This window comes from Polypterus senegalus, chromosome 3 (assembly GCF_016835505.1).
Source record: "Polypterus senegalus isolate Bchr_013 chromosome 3, ASM1683550v1, whole genome shotgun sequence".
Lineage (NCBI taxonomy): Eukaryota > Metazoa > Chordata > Cladistia > Polypteriformes > Polypteridae > Polypterus > Polypterus senegalus.
In genome coordinates, this window is record NC_053156.1 from 13,519,597 (window position 1) to 13,538,066 (window position 18,470).

Sequence of the window (18,470 nt, forward strand, 5' to 3'; positions counted from 1 at the left end):
AATGCTCAAGTCAAGTGGATTCACTGCAATTTATCATGCAGTTCACCGTTACTGGTGTTATATAATAGTGTCAGGTCACCATGGCGGGGCGTGCCCACACTCAGGTGTTAAGTTCACCCCCTAATAACAACAACAACAGCAATATTTATTTCTATCGCACATTTTCATGCAAATGATGTAGCCCAAAGTGCTTTACAGGATGATGAAAGAAAAAAAAAATTTAAAATATAAAAATAAAATTAGCCAATACTAATTAACATAGAATAAAAGTAAGGTCCAATGGCCAGGGTGGACAAAAAAAAAAAAAAAAACTCCAGACGGCTGAAGAATAATAAAACAAAATCTGCAAGGGTTCTGAGGCCACGAGACCACCCAGCCCCCACTGGGCATTATACCTAACATTATTGATCTCAATCAGTCCTCATGGTTTTCAGGCTCTACATGAAAGAATTAAATGATGCTGGTCATGTGGATCTCTGGCCTTCAGTCCATCAATGTTGGGACAGCATGGCGCTTTGATCAGGTGGTGGTGGTGCAGATCACCTCCACAGAAAACCCGTAAAAGAACAGCACAGAAAATAAGGGTTAGAGCGGATTTTGAAGCCACGAAAAAAATGATAACTAAATGCACATACAGAATGTCAGAGAACTTTCATCTAAATTGGGGCTAATACTTATATTTACAGTATTTTGCTTATGAAGAATTATGTTTTTTGTTATAAAGTATCTTTCCGGCTGGGTTTTGTAATTTTATTGGTTTCTTAGGAGAGTTTATTATTGGGGCTACTATTATAAGATTTATTTACTGCATCGTCATTTTGAGTTTCTGTCACTGGTTCCAGTTAGAAGGGGTCATAGCCCTGTGTGGCATGAAGATTTCAACATTGGTGTTACACAGCTCTGTGTATCCATGATTGGATTGAATCCTTAAAAATCAAAAGACTAAACCTTTATTTTGTTTTTTGTATTTTGAATCCTTGTTTGCCCTTTTTGACAAGTTTGTTTTGCATTTTGGATAAAGTTATTTGGTTATTCTAGTCTCTCTGGTCACAGTCTGTTCATGACTTTGATTCATTTCCAAGTCCTGTTACTGTCACTCCTTTTCTAAAAGTCAGCTTTAAATCAGTAGACTGGCGACCTCTGTTCAAAAAGCTCGAACATCTGAATTTTAAGTATCCTTCATAAACTATTGGAAAAAATGCAGTTAATTCAATTATACTTCTGGTTTACAGTTTCCTTTTGTGTTATAGGATATTGTTTGACCCCTATAATATACTTTGTGACCTTTCCAGTGAGATCTTCAGAGTAATAATAATGTTAATAATGAAGTCCGTTTGTGAGGATGTAGTTAGTAATATCAATATCTGCTCATAATGTGTCAAATCTCGTTACTCGGTAAGTAAGGAATTTTCTAGTTTGAGCTCCATGAAAGTGGAACAAAATCATGGTTTACTGTAGCATTTTAGTTGCATAATTTCCACAAGGATAAAAACATTTATTAATAAAGAAGTAATTAGGCATTATATGGAGAAGACAAAGAGAATATTGTCTGTCAATGAGGGACCCTCAATGAATCTAACTTATTTTGCTGTTGTTTTTTAGCTAGGAATCTTTAATTAATAAAGGATCTTTAGATGCTGTTATCATGACTATGGAGGACTTAACTAAAGTCAGATTTAAAACTTCATTTTTAATATTTTCAACAGTAAAGATATTTCAATATAAATGTAGTAATTCATTTCATATGCATGATAGATAGATAGATAGATAGATAGATAGATAGATAGATAGATAGATAGATTTTTAACAGATAATGAACAAATAAGCAAGAAAATAACTCAAATAACAATCACGATCTGACATTATCATGTTTGGCTGATTGCTCCTGCTTAATGCCCACACTTGCACATCCTAGTTATTTGAGATGATTTAGTGATTGAATAAGAAAGTACTGTAAATCATTCAGTCAATCTATGAATAAATCAAATGCATATACTATTCTAATGTCTTTCATTTAAATTTAACATATATTTCTGATGTAATTACTTTAAATTTAAACGTTTGTGTAATATTAGATGTCATTTCAGTACTTCCTGGGGAGGAGAAATTATTTAATGTATCAACAAAGAGGAAATATGTGTAAGCACAGATGAAAATAACACTGGGCCAGTGTTAATTATTTTTTTTTACTTTTAGCAACTTTCCCATGATGCATAATAAAGCAATTTCAGGAACATACCTTTTTCACATGTGTCTCTTTTTTCAGGTGTTCACTGGCATCTTCACAGCTGAAATGTTGGCTAAGCTCATAGCTATGGACCCTTATTATTATTTCCAAGAAGGATGGAATATTTTTGACGGCTTCATTGTCAGCCTCAGTTTAATGGAGCTTGGTCTGGCCAATGTGGAAGGTCTTTCTGTCTTGAGGTCTTTCCGACTGGTAAGAACTGCTTATATTTTCTTATCTTTATCTCTCCATTATATAAAATAAAATCTTGGAAGGAGATTTTCTCAGAGAGATACTTTCATGGCCTGCGAGACAAGACTTTGTGCCAAGAGATTTAACCACCGCCCGGGGCCGGAAATAAAAGACAAAAAGTAGATGACATAGTAGAATGCCATAAAGAATTCAAAAACATTGCAGTGGTACACATGCGGAGCGGGTTGGAGATAATGGAAGTACGAAAATACGAAAGTCTCAAAAAAATGACAAATGGAAATTATTAGTCGGTGAAATAACGGAACAGCGAAAAGAGATTGAACATATTTTTTGGATTAAATTTTAAGTCGGAGACTTGTAGATCATCTAATTCGTGTTGCCATCAGGAAAAAGTAGTGTTTCTACCCATTGAAGAGGCGTATCCACGAGAATTAAAAGATTTGTTGTTTGGTGAAAGTGAAATCCTGCGAGAGAAAATTTCAAGCCCCGCATGACAAGACTTTATGCAAAAAGATTTGGAAAAGTCCAGCCCACATAACCAAACACACGGTTCAATCATTTCTCATTTGTGTGAATTCTATTGTCAGACACATTTCTTGTAGAGAGAAAGAAACAATATTTACTCACGGGCAGTTATACGTTGCATGTCATGAAGTAAGTCTAAATACAGAATCAAAATTCAATGCGATATTGACGAAAAGATAAAAGCGAAAAGAGATCAAATATATAGACATAGGTGATATAACAGAGGTACAGTAGTTCATAAAATAAAATTTGAATTATGATGGATTAAAAAACATAGCTGGAAGTTGGCACCACATAAAAAGCTGTTCATGCTTGTACAGAATTATGCAAAGGTATTTTGATGAAAACATTTGTACCATAGATGTTCTACATATATAGTAGCTATACTCAAAACATAATTTAACTGATTCAAAATATATTATTTTTACAGCATGTACACTACATTTACTTACAGCATTTAGATTTAACTTTCTCAAGTACATTTTATTAACTACTACAGTAATTAATTGGTGTCAATGGCACAGTTTTTAAAAGCAGTCTGAGTAAATTCACTTCTCCTCTTGGTTAACAATATAATGCCTTAGCCACTGTATAACATTCCCAAAACAAAAAGAATTCTGGTGGATCAAGCCTACTTGAAAATTTTAAAGATTTTAGTGATATACACACATTTCACATTTAAAGGGGATAAAGCAGCATATCCCCTTTACTCTGTGATCGGGTCAGGCTCTAGAGTGTCATTTAGTTGGGCTAAGCTCTCAATATATCATGTTGAGTCCGCCACCGACACTGTCACCACTTGGAGTTTTTGAGACCTTTTCATAATGTGAAACCACCCTTCCAAATTCCCCAGTTTTTCAAATGCCTTCCATGTCATTTTGGTCTTGTGCCAGGGTTGCCTGGGATGCACTTGGTTACAGTTGTCTGCACAAGTAATAAATTGTCTTCATCCATCCATCCATCTATCCATCCATCCTCTTCCGCTTATCCGAGATTGGGTCGCGGGCACAGCAGCTTGACTAGAGATGCCCAGACTTCCCTCTCCCTGGCCACTTCTACTAGCTCTTCCGCGGGAATCCCGAGGTGTTCCCAGGCCAGCCGAAAGACATAATCCCTCCAGCGCGTCCCACCTCATCTGACTCCTCTTGATGCGGAGGAACAGTGGCTCTACTCTAAGCCCCTCCCGGATGACTGAGCCTTTCATCCTATCTTTAAGGGAAAGCCGAGACATCCTGCGGAGGAAACTCATTTCAGCTGCTTGTATTCGCGATCTCGTTCTTTCGGTCACTACCCATAGCTCATGACCATAGGTGAGGGTAGGAACGTAGATCAACTGGTAAATTGAGAGCTTTGCCTTACAGCTCAGCTCCTTTTTCACCACGACAGACCGATGCAGAGCCTGCATCACTGCGGACGCCGCACCGATCCGCCTGTCGATCTCCCGCTCCATTCTTCCCTCACTCGTGAACAAGACGCAGAGATACTTGAACTCCTCCACTTGGGGCAGGATCTCGCTCCCAACCCTGATAGGGCACTTCACCCTTTTTCCGGCTGAGGACCATGGTCTCAGATTTGGAGGTGCTGATTCTCATCCCAGCCGCTTCACACTCGGCTGCGAACCGATCCAGAGAGAGCTGAAGATCACAGCCTAATGAAGCAAACAGGAACAACATCATCTGCAAAAAGCAGTGACCCAATCCTGAGCCCACCAAACTGGAACCCCTCAACACCCTGGCTGCGCCTAGAAATTCTGTCCATAAAAGTTATGAACAGAATCGTTGACAAAGGGCAGCCCTGGTGGAGTCCAACTCTCACCAGAAATTGGTTCAACTTACTGCCGGCAATGCGGGCCAAGCTCTGACACCAGTTGTACAGGGCCTTTATTAGGGTGTCTGGTACCCCATACTCCCGGAGCACCCCCCACATAAATTATCTTCCTGTATTTTTTTTTTTTTTTTAAATGAACATGGGACTCTTCATGGCATCTCACTTATCCAAAACACACATTGAACAGATTTGCTTTATTTACATTAAAACGTTTTTTGCATTATAACCCAATAATTAAATGGTTTCGTCCGATGCGAGAGATGGACGTCTGAAGTGGAGCTCCGCTAGCAGCTGTGTTATTTTTCATATTATTTGCTTATTATCCTGAGATATCCTGTATGTATTCAACCCGAGAGGGACTGCTACAGTATATGTAGGCATATATAAACATGGCCAACAAGAAAGGGGATCTGAAAGAATCGAAAACTAAAGCTACATCCAAGCTAAGATCAGCAAGCCCTAGTTCAAGATACGGCCTTTCAGAGACAGACCTGGATCAGATGGGCGAAAGTACAAACTCCTCGGGACCACGGTCCGCTACATCGTCGCCGGCTGAGAGAGAAAAGGGGAGCGAAGGTACGATCGTGAGTGCAGATCTCGATAGCTCGCCGATCGGAGAAGATCACCTGAAACTGGAAAAGTCCTTGCAGTCCGCAGCTTCAATTACTCCACGCGAGCCGGGAGCAGTGGGGACACCGGCTACAGTAGAGCCTGCTGCTTCATCTACGGTACAAGAAAGCACAATTGAAATGTCTAAACTGCAGGTGATGTTCGCTGAGCTCATGCAAGATATAAAGAAAAGCGAGAAGGTAAATGAGAAAGCAAGGGTAAAGGCAAATGAATGGCTGCGACAGGAAATGCAACAGGCAAATGAAACGCAGCGGCTGGAATTGCAACAGGCAAATAAAAGGCTGCGACAGGAGATGCAACTTGAGCTGCGACAGGTGCTGGGTAAAATTGAAGAACACATTCAGGAAAACTCGGTTAAACTGAGCACGCTTACTGATCAATTGGAGGATCTCAAGGAGACATTCACGACCCGGATTGAAATAGCCGAAAATTTAGCTGCCAGTGCCGAGGAAAAAACAGTAAATGTCAGCTCTGAATGCAAAAAAACTCAGAGAGACTGGCTGCTTTGGAAGATGGAAGCAGAAGGTATAATGTCAGAATTGAAGGTCTGCCTGAGAATCGAGAAAGTCCAAACCCTGTGAAATTCGCAGCTGAACTTTTTTCTAAAATAATCGGGGACGACTTTAAAGCAGAATCTGAGATAGCAGCGGCTTACCGCGCACGCGAATCAAACACCGTTAGACCCAGATCTTTTATAGTTCGTTTTGAAAGATTATCATTTAAGCTAGAGGTGATGGCACTCCTCAGAAACAAGGAAGATATTATATATGAAAATAACCACATTCGTATCTTCCCTGACTTCTCTCCAGCAACAGCTACTAAACACGCAGCCTTCTACAACATTAAACAGTGGTTACGGCAAGCCAGCGTCAAATACAGCCTCTTGTATCCGGCAAAACTGAAAGTGGAATGGCAGGGTCAATTCTATGTCTTCGCTAGCAAGGAAGAAGCAGAAAAGGAATTAAGAAAGCTGATCCCGGGACTATTCTGATACATAATAGTGAGTCATGGCCGTTAATGATATAGCAAGGATTAATAATCTACTGTCTGATCTATTTGTTTAAAATACGGGTTTTATCATCATATATTCTCATTATTACTTAGTATTACTAGGGCGCTATCTGTTTATGTTTTATTGTGCTTAACTACTTTTTCTTTTTTCTCTTTTTTTTTTTTTTCTAATTATTTCATCTCTACCCTAAACAGACTGTTCAATATCATACCCTTGGTTTATTGTTATTGCTATTACTGCATTAAGACTTGTTATGCTTATTCTGAACACATTTTTAACACCATCCCGGGTTTATTATCTGGGTGTATCATCTTAATGCACTAAAATTGCTGAAGACTATATATATATTTTAAGTGCAAATTTTTTTTTTTTAGACTATATTGGTAATAGATATCTCTATCTTTTAACCCTAAAACGCGCTGCATTGGGGCTTGTTTTGCTTTGGACGTGCTCTGTCTCTGGGTATGTCAGAGGACTGGGACTGTGTGAAGTGGGTTTTAGCCTCACTTGGGGAGGCAAAAAGGAGGTGGGGGTTAAGGGGAGAGAAAGAGAGCAGGCTTGATCTATACCTAATCTATCTAATCTTTATAATTATAACTACCAACGTAATAATAAGCTGCATGGCAACAACTCTAGGGGAAATAGGAAATTAAGGCTGAAGCTGTCTCACTTCCAGTTAAGACTATAAAATGACATCAAAAACTCAGAATCAGTGTCTCCATGATGGGACAGTTAACTCGTGAGCTGGAATGTTAAAGGCCTGAATCACGAATTAAAGAGAAAGAAAGTACTCTCTCACCTAACAGGTCTAAATGCTAAAATAGTATTTTTACAGGAGACCCACTTACTAAGCAAGGATCAGTTCCGGCTGCAAAAAGACTGGACTGGCCAAATGTTCCATTCTAGTTTTACAAAGAAAACTAGAGGTGTGGGAATTCTCATACATAGAACAGTACCATTTGTAGCATCAGATGTAGTATTGGATCCTGAAGGGAGATATGTAATGGTCATGGGAGACTTATCTAACTGTAAAATGATTTTGATAAATGTTTATGCACCTAATGTTGATGATAAGGAATTTATACAAAATTTATTTGCATCCATTCCCAATCTGAACACTCATAAAGTTATAATGGCTGGGGACTTTAATTGTGTTCTAAATCCACTTTTAGATAGGACTTCTCCACAGGGGAACGCATCTAACACGCAAAGATAATTACAAAGTTTATAACTGATCACAACTTATCAGACCCCTGGAGGTTTTTAAACCCAAATTCAAGAACATATTCTTTCTACTCACCAGTACATCATTGCTACTCAAGGATTGATTACTTCTTTATAGACAATAACTTCTTGCCTATGATTAAATCTTGCAAATACGATGCTATTGTTATTTCTGACCATGCACCTATGATCTTGGAGCTAAAATTACTAAGCCCCATACACTCACCCGCAGATGGCCTCAACCCGCTTCTATTAGCTGACGAGAATTGTATGGAATTTATATCCAAACAAATCAAATTCTTTCTAGAGACAAATACATCCCCCAAGATCTCTGCAGGAATACTCTGGGAAACTCTTAAGGCCTTCTTAAGGGAACAGATTATCTCATATCTTTCCCACAGAAATAAATCCGAAGCGAAGAAAGTAGCAGAGATTAAAAGCAAAATTACTAGAATAGATGAAGAACATGCCAGACTACCAAGCGAGACTCTACATAGGAAGGCAGGCTCTACATTCAGAACTAAACCTTTTGACAACTAAAGAAACGGAACAACTAATTTATATATCCAGACATCATTACTATGAACATGGAGAGAAAGCTAATAAGCTTTTAACTCAACAAATTCACAAGCAAGAAGTGCGCAACGCAATCTCAGTAATCACCAACGAATGGAGATAAAATCATGAACACAAAAATATAGTGCACACTTTCAGAGACTACTATAAATCCCTATATACTACTGAGTTTAAAGAAGACAATACACAATCTAATGCATTTTTGGATACATTACAGATACCACAAATAGACTATATTAGACCTATTAGCAACATTTACAGAAGCTAGAGATAACCAGTCTCTTCCTCAAACCTTTATCCAAGCACTAATCACTGTTTTTCCAAAACAAAATAAGGACTTATTACAATGTGCATCATACAGACCAATTTCACTGCTGAATAATGACGTTAAAACACTCTCTAAAATCAGAGCTAGAAGGATGGAGAAAGTGCTCCCCTCGGTAATATCACAAGATCAAACTGGATTTATTAGGGGCCAACACTTATCTTCAAATCTTCGACGCCTGTTTAATGTAATATACTCACCAACTAAATCAAACACCCCAGAAATATTATTATCATTGGATGCAGAAAAAACATTCGACATGATTGAATGTATGGAGGAATATTTCGGACAAAATGAAATAAATAAATAAATGCGTAAATAAATAAAAGTACTGTGAAATGTGAGCATAAATAAATAAATGTGTCATGAAATGAGAGCCTTAATAAATAAATATGTCATGAAATAAGAGCATAAATAAATAAATGTGTCACGAAATGTTTTTCGTTGCTTATTTATTTATTTCATTTTGTCCATAACATTCCTGCAAACCGTCATGAAATACGGCTTGAAATAAAACTGTCACTTTCACTCGTCAAAGTTGAGAGGGTGGGCTCTAACACGCCCTCTAGTTACTGATTGGTGAATCGATAGCACAAGAATTAATTAGAAAAATGCTTACTACTGCCGATTAAATGGATTCTGCCGAAGATATTACGTATTTCAGAGAGAGAATTGAAGATTTATCGGAAGAAATTACAATGTTTCTTCAAGGTGTTCTATTGACTCAGCTGGAATGTCAAAGGATGGACGTCCAGAGCAGGGTACTGCATCACCTGAACTGGAGTGTAGTAGAGTCTGTTCCACCTGTTCTTCGATAATTTCAAAAACAGTTTCATCTATATCGGAGTCTAAAAGGGCCGCCAACATTGGAATTTCTTCCGATAAATCTTCAATTCTCTCTCTGAAATACGTAATATCTTCGGCAGAATCCATTTCATCGGCAGTAGTAAGCATTTTTCTAATTAACTCTTGTGCTATCGATCCACCAATCAGTAACTAGAGGGCGTGTTAGAGCCCACCCTCTCAACTTTGACGAGTGAAAGTGACAGTTTTATTTCAAGCCGTATTTCATGACGGTTTGCAGGAATGTTACGGACAAAATGAAAGAAATAAATAAGCAATGAAAAACATATTTCGTGACACATTTATTTATTTATGCTCTCATTTCATGACATATTTATTTATTAAGGCTCTCATTTCATGACACATTTATTTATTTATGCTCACATTTCACAGTACTTTTATTTATTTACGCATTTATTTATTTATTTCATTTTGTCCGAAATATTCCTCCATATGAATGGAAATACCTTTTTACTACATTGGAGAAGTTTGGGTTTAGCCCGAACATTTGTGCATGGATTAAATTACTGTATACTAACAACATTTGCTCAGACTACTTTAAACTAGAACGTGGCACTAGACAAGGATGCCCCTTGTCACCGCTGCTGTTTGAAATTGCCATTGAACCACTGGCAATATATTGTCGAAATACTGATCAGATAAAGGGGATTAGCAGAGAAGGACTGGAACAGAAAATCTCATTATATGCAGATGATATGGTACTGTATATATCGGACCCAGAAAATTCTGTGCCTGCAGTCTTAGCAGCACTCACAGAATTTCAAAAGATCTCTGGTCTCAGAATTAATCTGAATAAAAGTGTACTCTTTCCAGTGAATTCTCAAGCATATAATATTAGATTAGATACCCTACCTTTTATCATTGCAGAACAGTTTAAATACCTCGGGGTAAACATAAAGCTCTATATCAACAAAATTTCGCCGTCTGCATGGAAAAAATTAAACAAGACTTGCATAGATGGTCAACCCTTCATCTCACACTAGCTGGAAGAATTAACACTGTTAAGATGAATATTCTTCCTAAGCTCCTTTTATTTCAAAACATTCCAATATACATTAATAAATCATTCTTTAAGCAATTAGATTCAACAATAACCTTATTTATTTGGAATTCAAACATCCACGCATCAAAAGAGCGACCCTACAAAGACAAAAGGCAGAAGGCAGCATGGCTCTACCTAACTTCCAGTTTTATTACTGGGCAGCAAATATACAGGCGATAAGAACCTGGACACAAATAGAAGAACAAACACAAGTTTGGTCCGAAATAGAAGTAAAATCCTGCAGTACTTCTTTGTATTCCTTGCTCTGTGCTCCAATAAACACACATTATCGGCAATATACAAATAACCCAATTGTGCTCCACTCACTTAGAATCTGGAACCAATGTAGAAAGCATTTTAAGACGGAGAAGCTTCTATCTGTGGCACCTCTGCAAGAGAACCACCTCTTTCAACCTTCACAAACATATGCAGTTTTTAATATCTGGAAAAATTTGGAATTAACTTGCTTAGAGATCTTTATATAGACAACGTCTTTGCATCCTATGAACAATTACATTCCAAATTTAACATTCCAGCTATACATTTCTTTCACTATCTTCAAATCAGGAACTTTGTTAAACAGAACCTTCCAGATTTTCCTCATCTTGCACCCTCATCCATGCTGGAAAAATATTGCTCAATCTCAAGGACTTAGACTCCATCTCTACAATATATAAAATCATTTTACAATCCCTCCCTTTCAAAGATCCAAGAGGACACTGGGAAAAAGATCTCTCAATTAATATATCAGAAAAGGAGTGGAAAGTAGCAATGCAGAGAATTCACTCGAGCTCCATATGCGCAAAGCATACAATTATACAACTCAAAATTATATATCGAGCACATCTGTCTCGACTAAAACTCTCCAAAATGTTTCCAGGGTATGATCCAACCTGCGAACGCTGCAACCAAGTCCCAGCCTCACTGGGTCACATGTTCTGGGCCTGCGCCAAATTAACATTATTCTGGAGAAAATTTTTTAATTACCTCTCAGACAGCCTTGGACTCACAATCCCTCCTAACCCATTAACAGCTGTGTTTGGGGTTCTTCCAGAGGGCTTAAAGTGGAGAAAGACAAACAAACTGTGATTGCATTAACTACACTTTTGGCACGCAGACTTATTCTGATAAACTGGAAGAACCCAAACTCTCCTCTTTTAAGTCAGTGGGAAACCGATGTGTTATATTATTTGAAATTGGAAAAATCAAATACTCAGTTAGAGGATCCGTACAGACTTTTTCAAAACATGGCAGGATCTAATCAGTAATATTTTAAATAAGTTCATAAAGCACAGAGAATTTATTAATTTAGGTATGTTTACAAGCATTAAATTTCACGCTGTTTGGCTTGCTCTCTCTCTCAGGGGTGGGGATCGATCTGTCCTTAACTCAATTTTTCTTTTTGTAAAAACTTGATTGCTTTGTATGGATTGCAATAAAATTAATAAAGAAGGAAAAAAGAAAAAACCCAATAATTGATTCACCTTTGACTTCCTTCTGCACGTTGCTTGTAGAATGAGAATGTTGTGCTCCTACAACCACTTCAGAGTTTGCTTCCTCTAGGTCAGCCTTGTCAATCTTCTATTCATAAGTTTTGGTTCTTTGCCTGCATCTACCACTTGACACTTACACCTTTCAGTAAAGATGTCACATTTATACAGTATGTTCGCATAGAACATTATTTTCATAAAAATAATGTTGTTTTTCATTATTTCTACATAAAATTCCTTCTGGCACATCTTTTAAATAGCCACTCATTTAACAGAGCCCATCACAGACACTCTGAGGACATGCAGCCATTGCATTCCTCAAGGGCTGATTATACTCACCTCCTAGTATGGAATATTCAGAGGTTCTTTGAATACCAAATATGAAGAACATTTCTGTAACAGGCAACCACTGCAAAATAAAATAAACCTATTATACGCTACTTAAAATTGCAGGTGAGACTTTAAGATGTTTAAAATGTAGTATCCTTGCTCTTGTTATTTGATTTTTCTAGCCCAAACCTCCAGAAGTGTCTTTTTGTTATGAAAGAAAATACAAATTCTGATAATTTAAATACTTTCTAAACGTTTCATAGACATGGTGCACACTAAGAGATAGTATCTAACGTTCCTTAAAAGGCATCTGTATCAGAAAACTTTAGAATATTACTATAGTCAAAGTAATACAATAAATAATTTACTATGATTTAAGCAACCGACATTAATATTACATTACAATACAATGTTAAACTCTGTTCTTGACTAATGATAAAGCATTCTTAATGTAAAACAGCTAATTCTTCATCCTTAACTCGTTAAAATTCAGGACTTGATAGATATTCTGAGATGTGTAACCTTCCTGCTTTCTCTTCCACAGCTGAGGGTTTTTAAACTGGCGAAATCATGGCCTACACTGAACATGCTGATCAAGATCATCGGGAACTCTGTAGGTGCTTTGGGAAACCTGACTCTGGTGCTGGCTATTATTGTGTTTATTTTTGCTGTTGTGGGCATGCAGCTTTTTGGAAAAAGTTACAAAGACTGTGTGTGCAAGATTGCGCAAACCTGTGAACTTCCCCGCTGGCACATGAATGACTTTTTTCATTCTTTCCTGATTGTTTTCCGTGTTCTCTGTGGAGAGTGGATTGAAACCATGTGGGACTGCATGGAAGTGGCTGGGCAGACAATGTGTCTAATTGTCTTCATGATGGTCATGGTCATCGGGAACTTGGTGGTGAGTTCATGTTTGGTATATTCACAGTTAGCTTTCACATCTTCCTGTATTAACCATGCATACTAGTTTTATTAAATCGTTAAAAGAAAATCAAAGAATTTGTAGTCTTGACATATTCTATTTTAAATGATTTTTTTCTCCACTCTTTCAGGTGCTGAATTTGTTCTTAGCCTTGCTGCTGAGCTCGTTCAGTGCAGACAACCTGGCAGCAACTGATGATGATGGTGAAATGAACAACTTGCAGATATCAGTCATTCGAATCAAAAAGGGTATTGCATGGTTCAAAGCCAAGGTGCGCAAATTTATGGCAGCCCACTTCAAAAAGAAAGTCACAGATGAAGTGAAACCTCTGGATGATATGTATGACAAGAAGGTTAACTGTATTGCAAATCACACAGCAGCAGATATTAACAGAGATATGGACTTTCAGAAGAACGGAAATGGCACAACAAGTGGCATTGGCAGCAGTGTGGAAAAGTACATTATGGATGAAGAACGCATGTCCTTTATCCACAACCCAAACCTGACAGTACGAGTGCCTATTGCTGTTGGCGAGTCAGACTTTGAAAATCTCAACACAGAGGATTTCAGCAGTGAATCGGACATTGAGGGCAGCAAAGAGGTAAGATCTATAAAAAGGTTCCAAGTTTATGCTTAGCATGTACATTCTGTCTTCACAAAGATGCTATACAGGTATTTTCCATGCCCCACTGCTTCCAATGAGACCTATTTTTAGGAAGTCACTGCGCACTGGAGAGATTCTGAAGGACTGGAAAATGGCAACCATCATCCCATTATATAAAAAGGGTGACGGGGCAGAGCCAAGCAACTATAGGCCAGTAAGCTTAATGTGCATCAGAGGAAAATCAATGGATGGAATTATTAAGGATAAGATTGAGCAACACCTGGCAAGAACAGGAGTTATTAGGAACAGTCAGGGAGGTCGTGTTTTACTAACAGGCTGGAATTCTATGAGGAGGCAACAAAAGGATATGACCAGAGAGGAGCAGATGAGATTATTGATCTTGACTGTCAGAAAGCATTTGATAAGGTGCCACATGACAGATGGGCATCCAACTAAAAGAAGTGGGAGTTCAGGGTGATGCTTTTAGATGGTTGCAGAATTGGCTCAGACACAGGAAGCAGAGGGTGGTGGTGCGAGGAACCTCATCAGAATTGGGTGATGTTAAGAGTGGTGACCAGCAGGGAGCAGTGCTAGGGCCACTGCTATTTTTAATATATATAAATGATTTAGATAGGAATATAAGTAACAAGCTGGTTAAGTTTGCAGATGATACCAAGATAGGTGGATTAGCAGATAATTTGGAATCCATTATATCATTATAGAAGGACTTGGACAGCATACAGGTTTGGGCAGATTTGTAGACGATGAAATTTAGTGTCAATAAATGTAAAGAACTACACATAGGAAGTAAAAATGTGAGGTTTGAATACACAATGGGTGGTCAGAAAATTTAGGGGTCATAATGGACTCTAAGATATCGACTTCCCGAGAGTGTTCAGGAGCCATTAAGAAGGCTAACAGAATGTCAAGTTATATAGCGCCTTGATGTGTGGAGTACAAGTCACAGGAGGTTCTGCTCAGCCTTTATAACACGCTGGCGAGGCCTCATCTGGAGTACTGGGTGCAGTTTTGGTCCCCAGGCTACAAAAAGGACATAGCAGCACTAGAAAAGGTCCAGAGAAGAGCAATGAGGCTGATTCCAGAGCTACAGGGGATGAGTTATGAGGAAAGATTAAAAGAGCTGAGCCTTTACAGTTTAATAAAAAGAAGATTAAGAGGAGACCTGATTGAAGTGTTTAAAAAGATGAAGGGAATTAGTACTGTGAATCGAGACTGTTATTTTAAAATGAGGTCATCAAGAACATGTGGACACGGTTGGAAACTTGTTAAGGGTAAATTTCACACAAACATTAGGAAGTTTTTCTTCACACAAAGAACAATAGACACCTGGAGTAAGCGACCAAGTAGTGGTGAGACTTTATGAACTTTCAAAACTCGACTTGATGATTTTTTTGGAAGAAATAAGTGGACAGGGCTGGCAAGATTTGTTGGGCTGAATGGCCTGTTCTCATCTACAGTGTTCTAATGTAAAATACCAGTATGGGCATTGTATTTTTTAAGATTTATGGAAAACGCTGAACTTTGGAACATAAAAATTTTGCATGACAATTGCATGTATGCCAGGTTTGTGACGAAATAACTTTGACTTGAAAAATACCAAAGTTATCCTGTAAGTGTATGTCAGTCGTGAAAAGGGTTCAAACTAGAATTTGTGAGTTTTACAAGATCATGGGAACACTTCTTAGGCTATGGCCAGCTTAACTTAAGAGCTTAAACTTCTAAATCTCACATGTGAAAAAGTATTTTACCTGTTGACATACAGTATAATTCAGGAAGGTTCCATTTGCTGAGCTTTTTTCCCTAATATGGCATACTGAATAAATATTTAAATCAATGTTTTTGTGCTTAGTTTAGGTTAACCCAGAATTATTGGGCTACTCGTTTATGTTTCTTCTTCTGTTGCAGTTGAATTTGCTTATGAGGTATACACTTTATGTTGAAAGTCTCTTGTTTTAGTGCGCATTGATGTCCTTATTTTGTTTTATAGATGGATGACACCAGCTCTTCTGAAGGGAGTACAATTGATATTAAGCCAGATGCAGAAGAAGTTGTTGTGGAGCAACCAGAAGAGTATGTGGATCCAGATGCTTGCTTTACTGATGGTAAGTCTTCTCAGCAAGGACGGCGTGGTCATTCTTGAGTTCGTTTTGAAATTTTATTTGCTGTTATTTATTGTACATTATACTGCGGTTCTTATACTACTTTTTCAAGTTTGTAGTTAAGTAGAACACAAAACAGTTCCTCATGTAGTGTTACATTTACTTCTAGCAATAAGGCAATATGCAGTAAACAGTGCAAAAATATATACTTTGTTAGTCACAGTGATAAAGCATGCATCACATACGTTTTTGTTTGCCTCTCTTTTGCTGCCCGCTGACCAGATCTTCTCCTAAAATTATTTCTATTACATTTTACATTTGAAGTTCAAGGTTAACTTATGTAAGATATTTTCAGGGAGATTGCCCAAATGCACACTCAAGGATGTCCAATTGGAGATAAAAACACAAAGGGAATTAAGCTAAATCATAGTCAAAAGGAACAAGCTGGGGTCGATTACTGAGAGAACTGATCGAGAACCAATTGAATAAACCAGAGATGTTAACCAAGTTAGAAGACAAAAGAACAATGTTGTGAGTTTGGGCTTCAAAAACTTAAGAAAGACTTGAATCTAAAAGATAGGCCTAGCCTTGAACTTCTAAAGCAGATCTGGGGCTGACACTTCTAAAACTCCAAATCCTATAAATCCCAAAATAGAGGAAGAGGAAGAGGAAACTATATTAGTATCCCTGGCCCAAACAACAAAACTAATATTATTTGGGAAGGTAAAGTTTATCAGCAAAAATGATTCAAGAGGCAAAAAAGGAATAAAGCTACAAACAATTATCAGTCAAAGGCAATATACAAATGTTGCCTTCTATGAGGCCAACCAAAACAGAACAGAATCAAAAAGACTATAATTAAAGCCAAACATGAGAGCAACATTTCCAAAATGAACCAAAAACATTTAGACAGGAACTTACAAAATTTTCATGAAGAATCACAAAGAGGGCAGAACAACAAGCGAAACGCATGGCAGCTAATGCAGTGTAGCATCTCAGGCCTTTATAAAGGAACGATGAAAATAAATAATAATGATGACATAATTAAATAACCAAATGAAAATCACACAGTGATTGGTATCCAGAAAAACAATTTACAAAAACATTTACATTAACAAACATACCAAAATAAATCACAAAAAAACAGCAAGATCATTAAGTAGAAATCCAAGACAAACAATGCCTACCTACCTAGTTAACTTGCCCATAAGTAGCTCTAAAAAATGTTGTTTTACGTGAAGTGAATCCAATAAGTGGATATCTACAGTATGTACCACTCCATCATCTTTTAAAGGGGCTCATGTGATGATGCCATGCAGCCCAGCATTCACAACATAACAACAGGCATCATGGCATAAACATAATGGCAGTGCCCTTGAACAATAAAGATCCCAATATCTTTATAGTCATGAACCAGTATGAATTAGGACAAATAACAATCTACTGGTGCAAAGTATATCATTTTTTGCTGGATATCATGGCCGTGCTGTGCAGAGTGGAGGCAGAACCTTTTCCCAGTTGATTCTGGGGTTCATCAGGGGTCTGTTTTTGCTCCTACTCTGTTTAATGCTTGTATGAACTGGGTGTCAGGCAAGGTCGTGGGGTCCAGTGGCTGTGGGGCATCTGTTGGTGAAGAATGATTCATAGATCTTGACTTTGCTGACGAGTCAATGGAGGCTCTGCTCGGGGGGCTTGAGAAACTGAATGAGAAGTCTGAGTGTCTGGGCTTGTGAATGTCCTGATAAAAACCAAAAAGCCAGGCCTTTAATGACTTCTTGGACACAAACATCAGCAGTGTGTCTGTCTGCGGAGAGAGTGCCGACCTCGTCGAGAGGTTTACTTATCTTGGTAGTGACATTCATGTCTCTGGTGACTCTTCCTATGAAGTCAGTACACGGATTGGGAGAGCATAGGGGGTCATGAGGTCACTGGAAAGGGGTGTGTGGCGCTCCTGATTATCTATGCAAAATAATGAAGGTTCAAGTCTTTAGAGTCCTGGTGCTTCCTGTCTTGCTGCATGGTTGTGAGCCATGGACGCTATCCAGTGACCTGAGATGAAGACTGGACTCCTTCAGTTATGTGTCTCTCCGGAAAATCCTTGTGTACCGTTGGTTTGACTTTGTGTTGCTCATGGTATCCCGAATAAGACACATGAACCGGAATTGTGAGTGAGCGTCAGTTACGGCACTACGGCCATGTGGCGCGATTACCCAAGGGTGATCCGGCTCATAACATCCTCATTGTTGGGGACCTGAGTGGCTGGACCAGGCCGAGAGGTCGCCCACGTAACACCTGGCTGTGGCAGATAGAGGGTCATTTCTGGAGGGTGGAACTGGACCACGTGTCTGCCTGGGGGGTTGCCATTGTACCAGTGCGTGCTTCCCAACTTGACTTGACGCAAAGTGCATTTATTAAATCCAAAGACAGTGTACAAAGCAAAGTGTGGTGCCTTACAGAAATCTTCAGTAAATACTTAATCCATTAAAAAAGAGGAAGTTAAAAATCAAATAAATGGATCATAAAACCAAGGATAAAATCA

General features: G+C 38.3%; 1 protein-coding gene across 4 annotated transcripts in view; it reads left to right on the forward strand.

Annotated features, from left to right (window-relative positions):
- The window catches only part of LOC120524854 (sodium channel protein type 8 subunit alpha), a 331,764-nt gene that overhangs the window by 240,063 nt on the left and 73,231 nt on the right, over window positions 1-18,470 (forward strand). For all 4 annotated transcript variants that reach the window (XM_039746647.1, XM_039746649.1, XM_039746646.1 and 1 more), the window contains exons 15-18: window positions 2,267-2,440; window positions 12,830-13,186; window positions 13,338-13,808; window positions 15,820-15,934. In XM_039746647.1, the coding sequence (XP_039602581.1) occupies window positions 2,267-2,440; window positions 12,830-13,186; window positions 13,338-13,808; window positions 15,820-15,934 (1,117 nt within the window). The remainder of the gene's footprint in view (window positions 1-2,266; window positions 2,441-12,829; window positions 13,187-13,337; window positions 13,809-15,819; window positions 15,935-18,470) is intronic.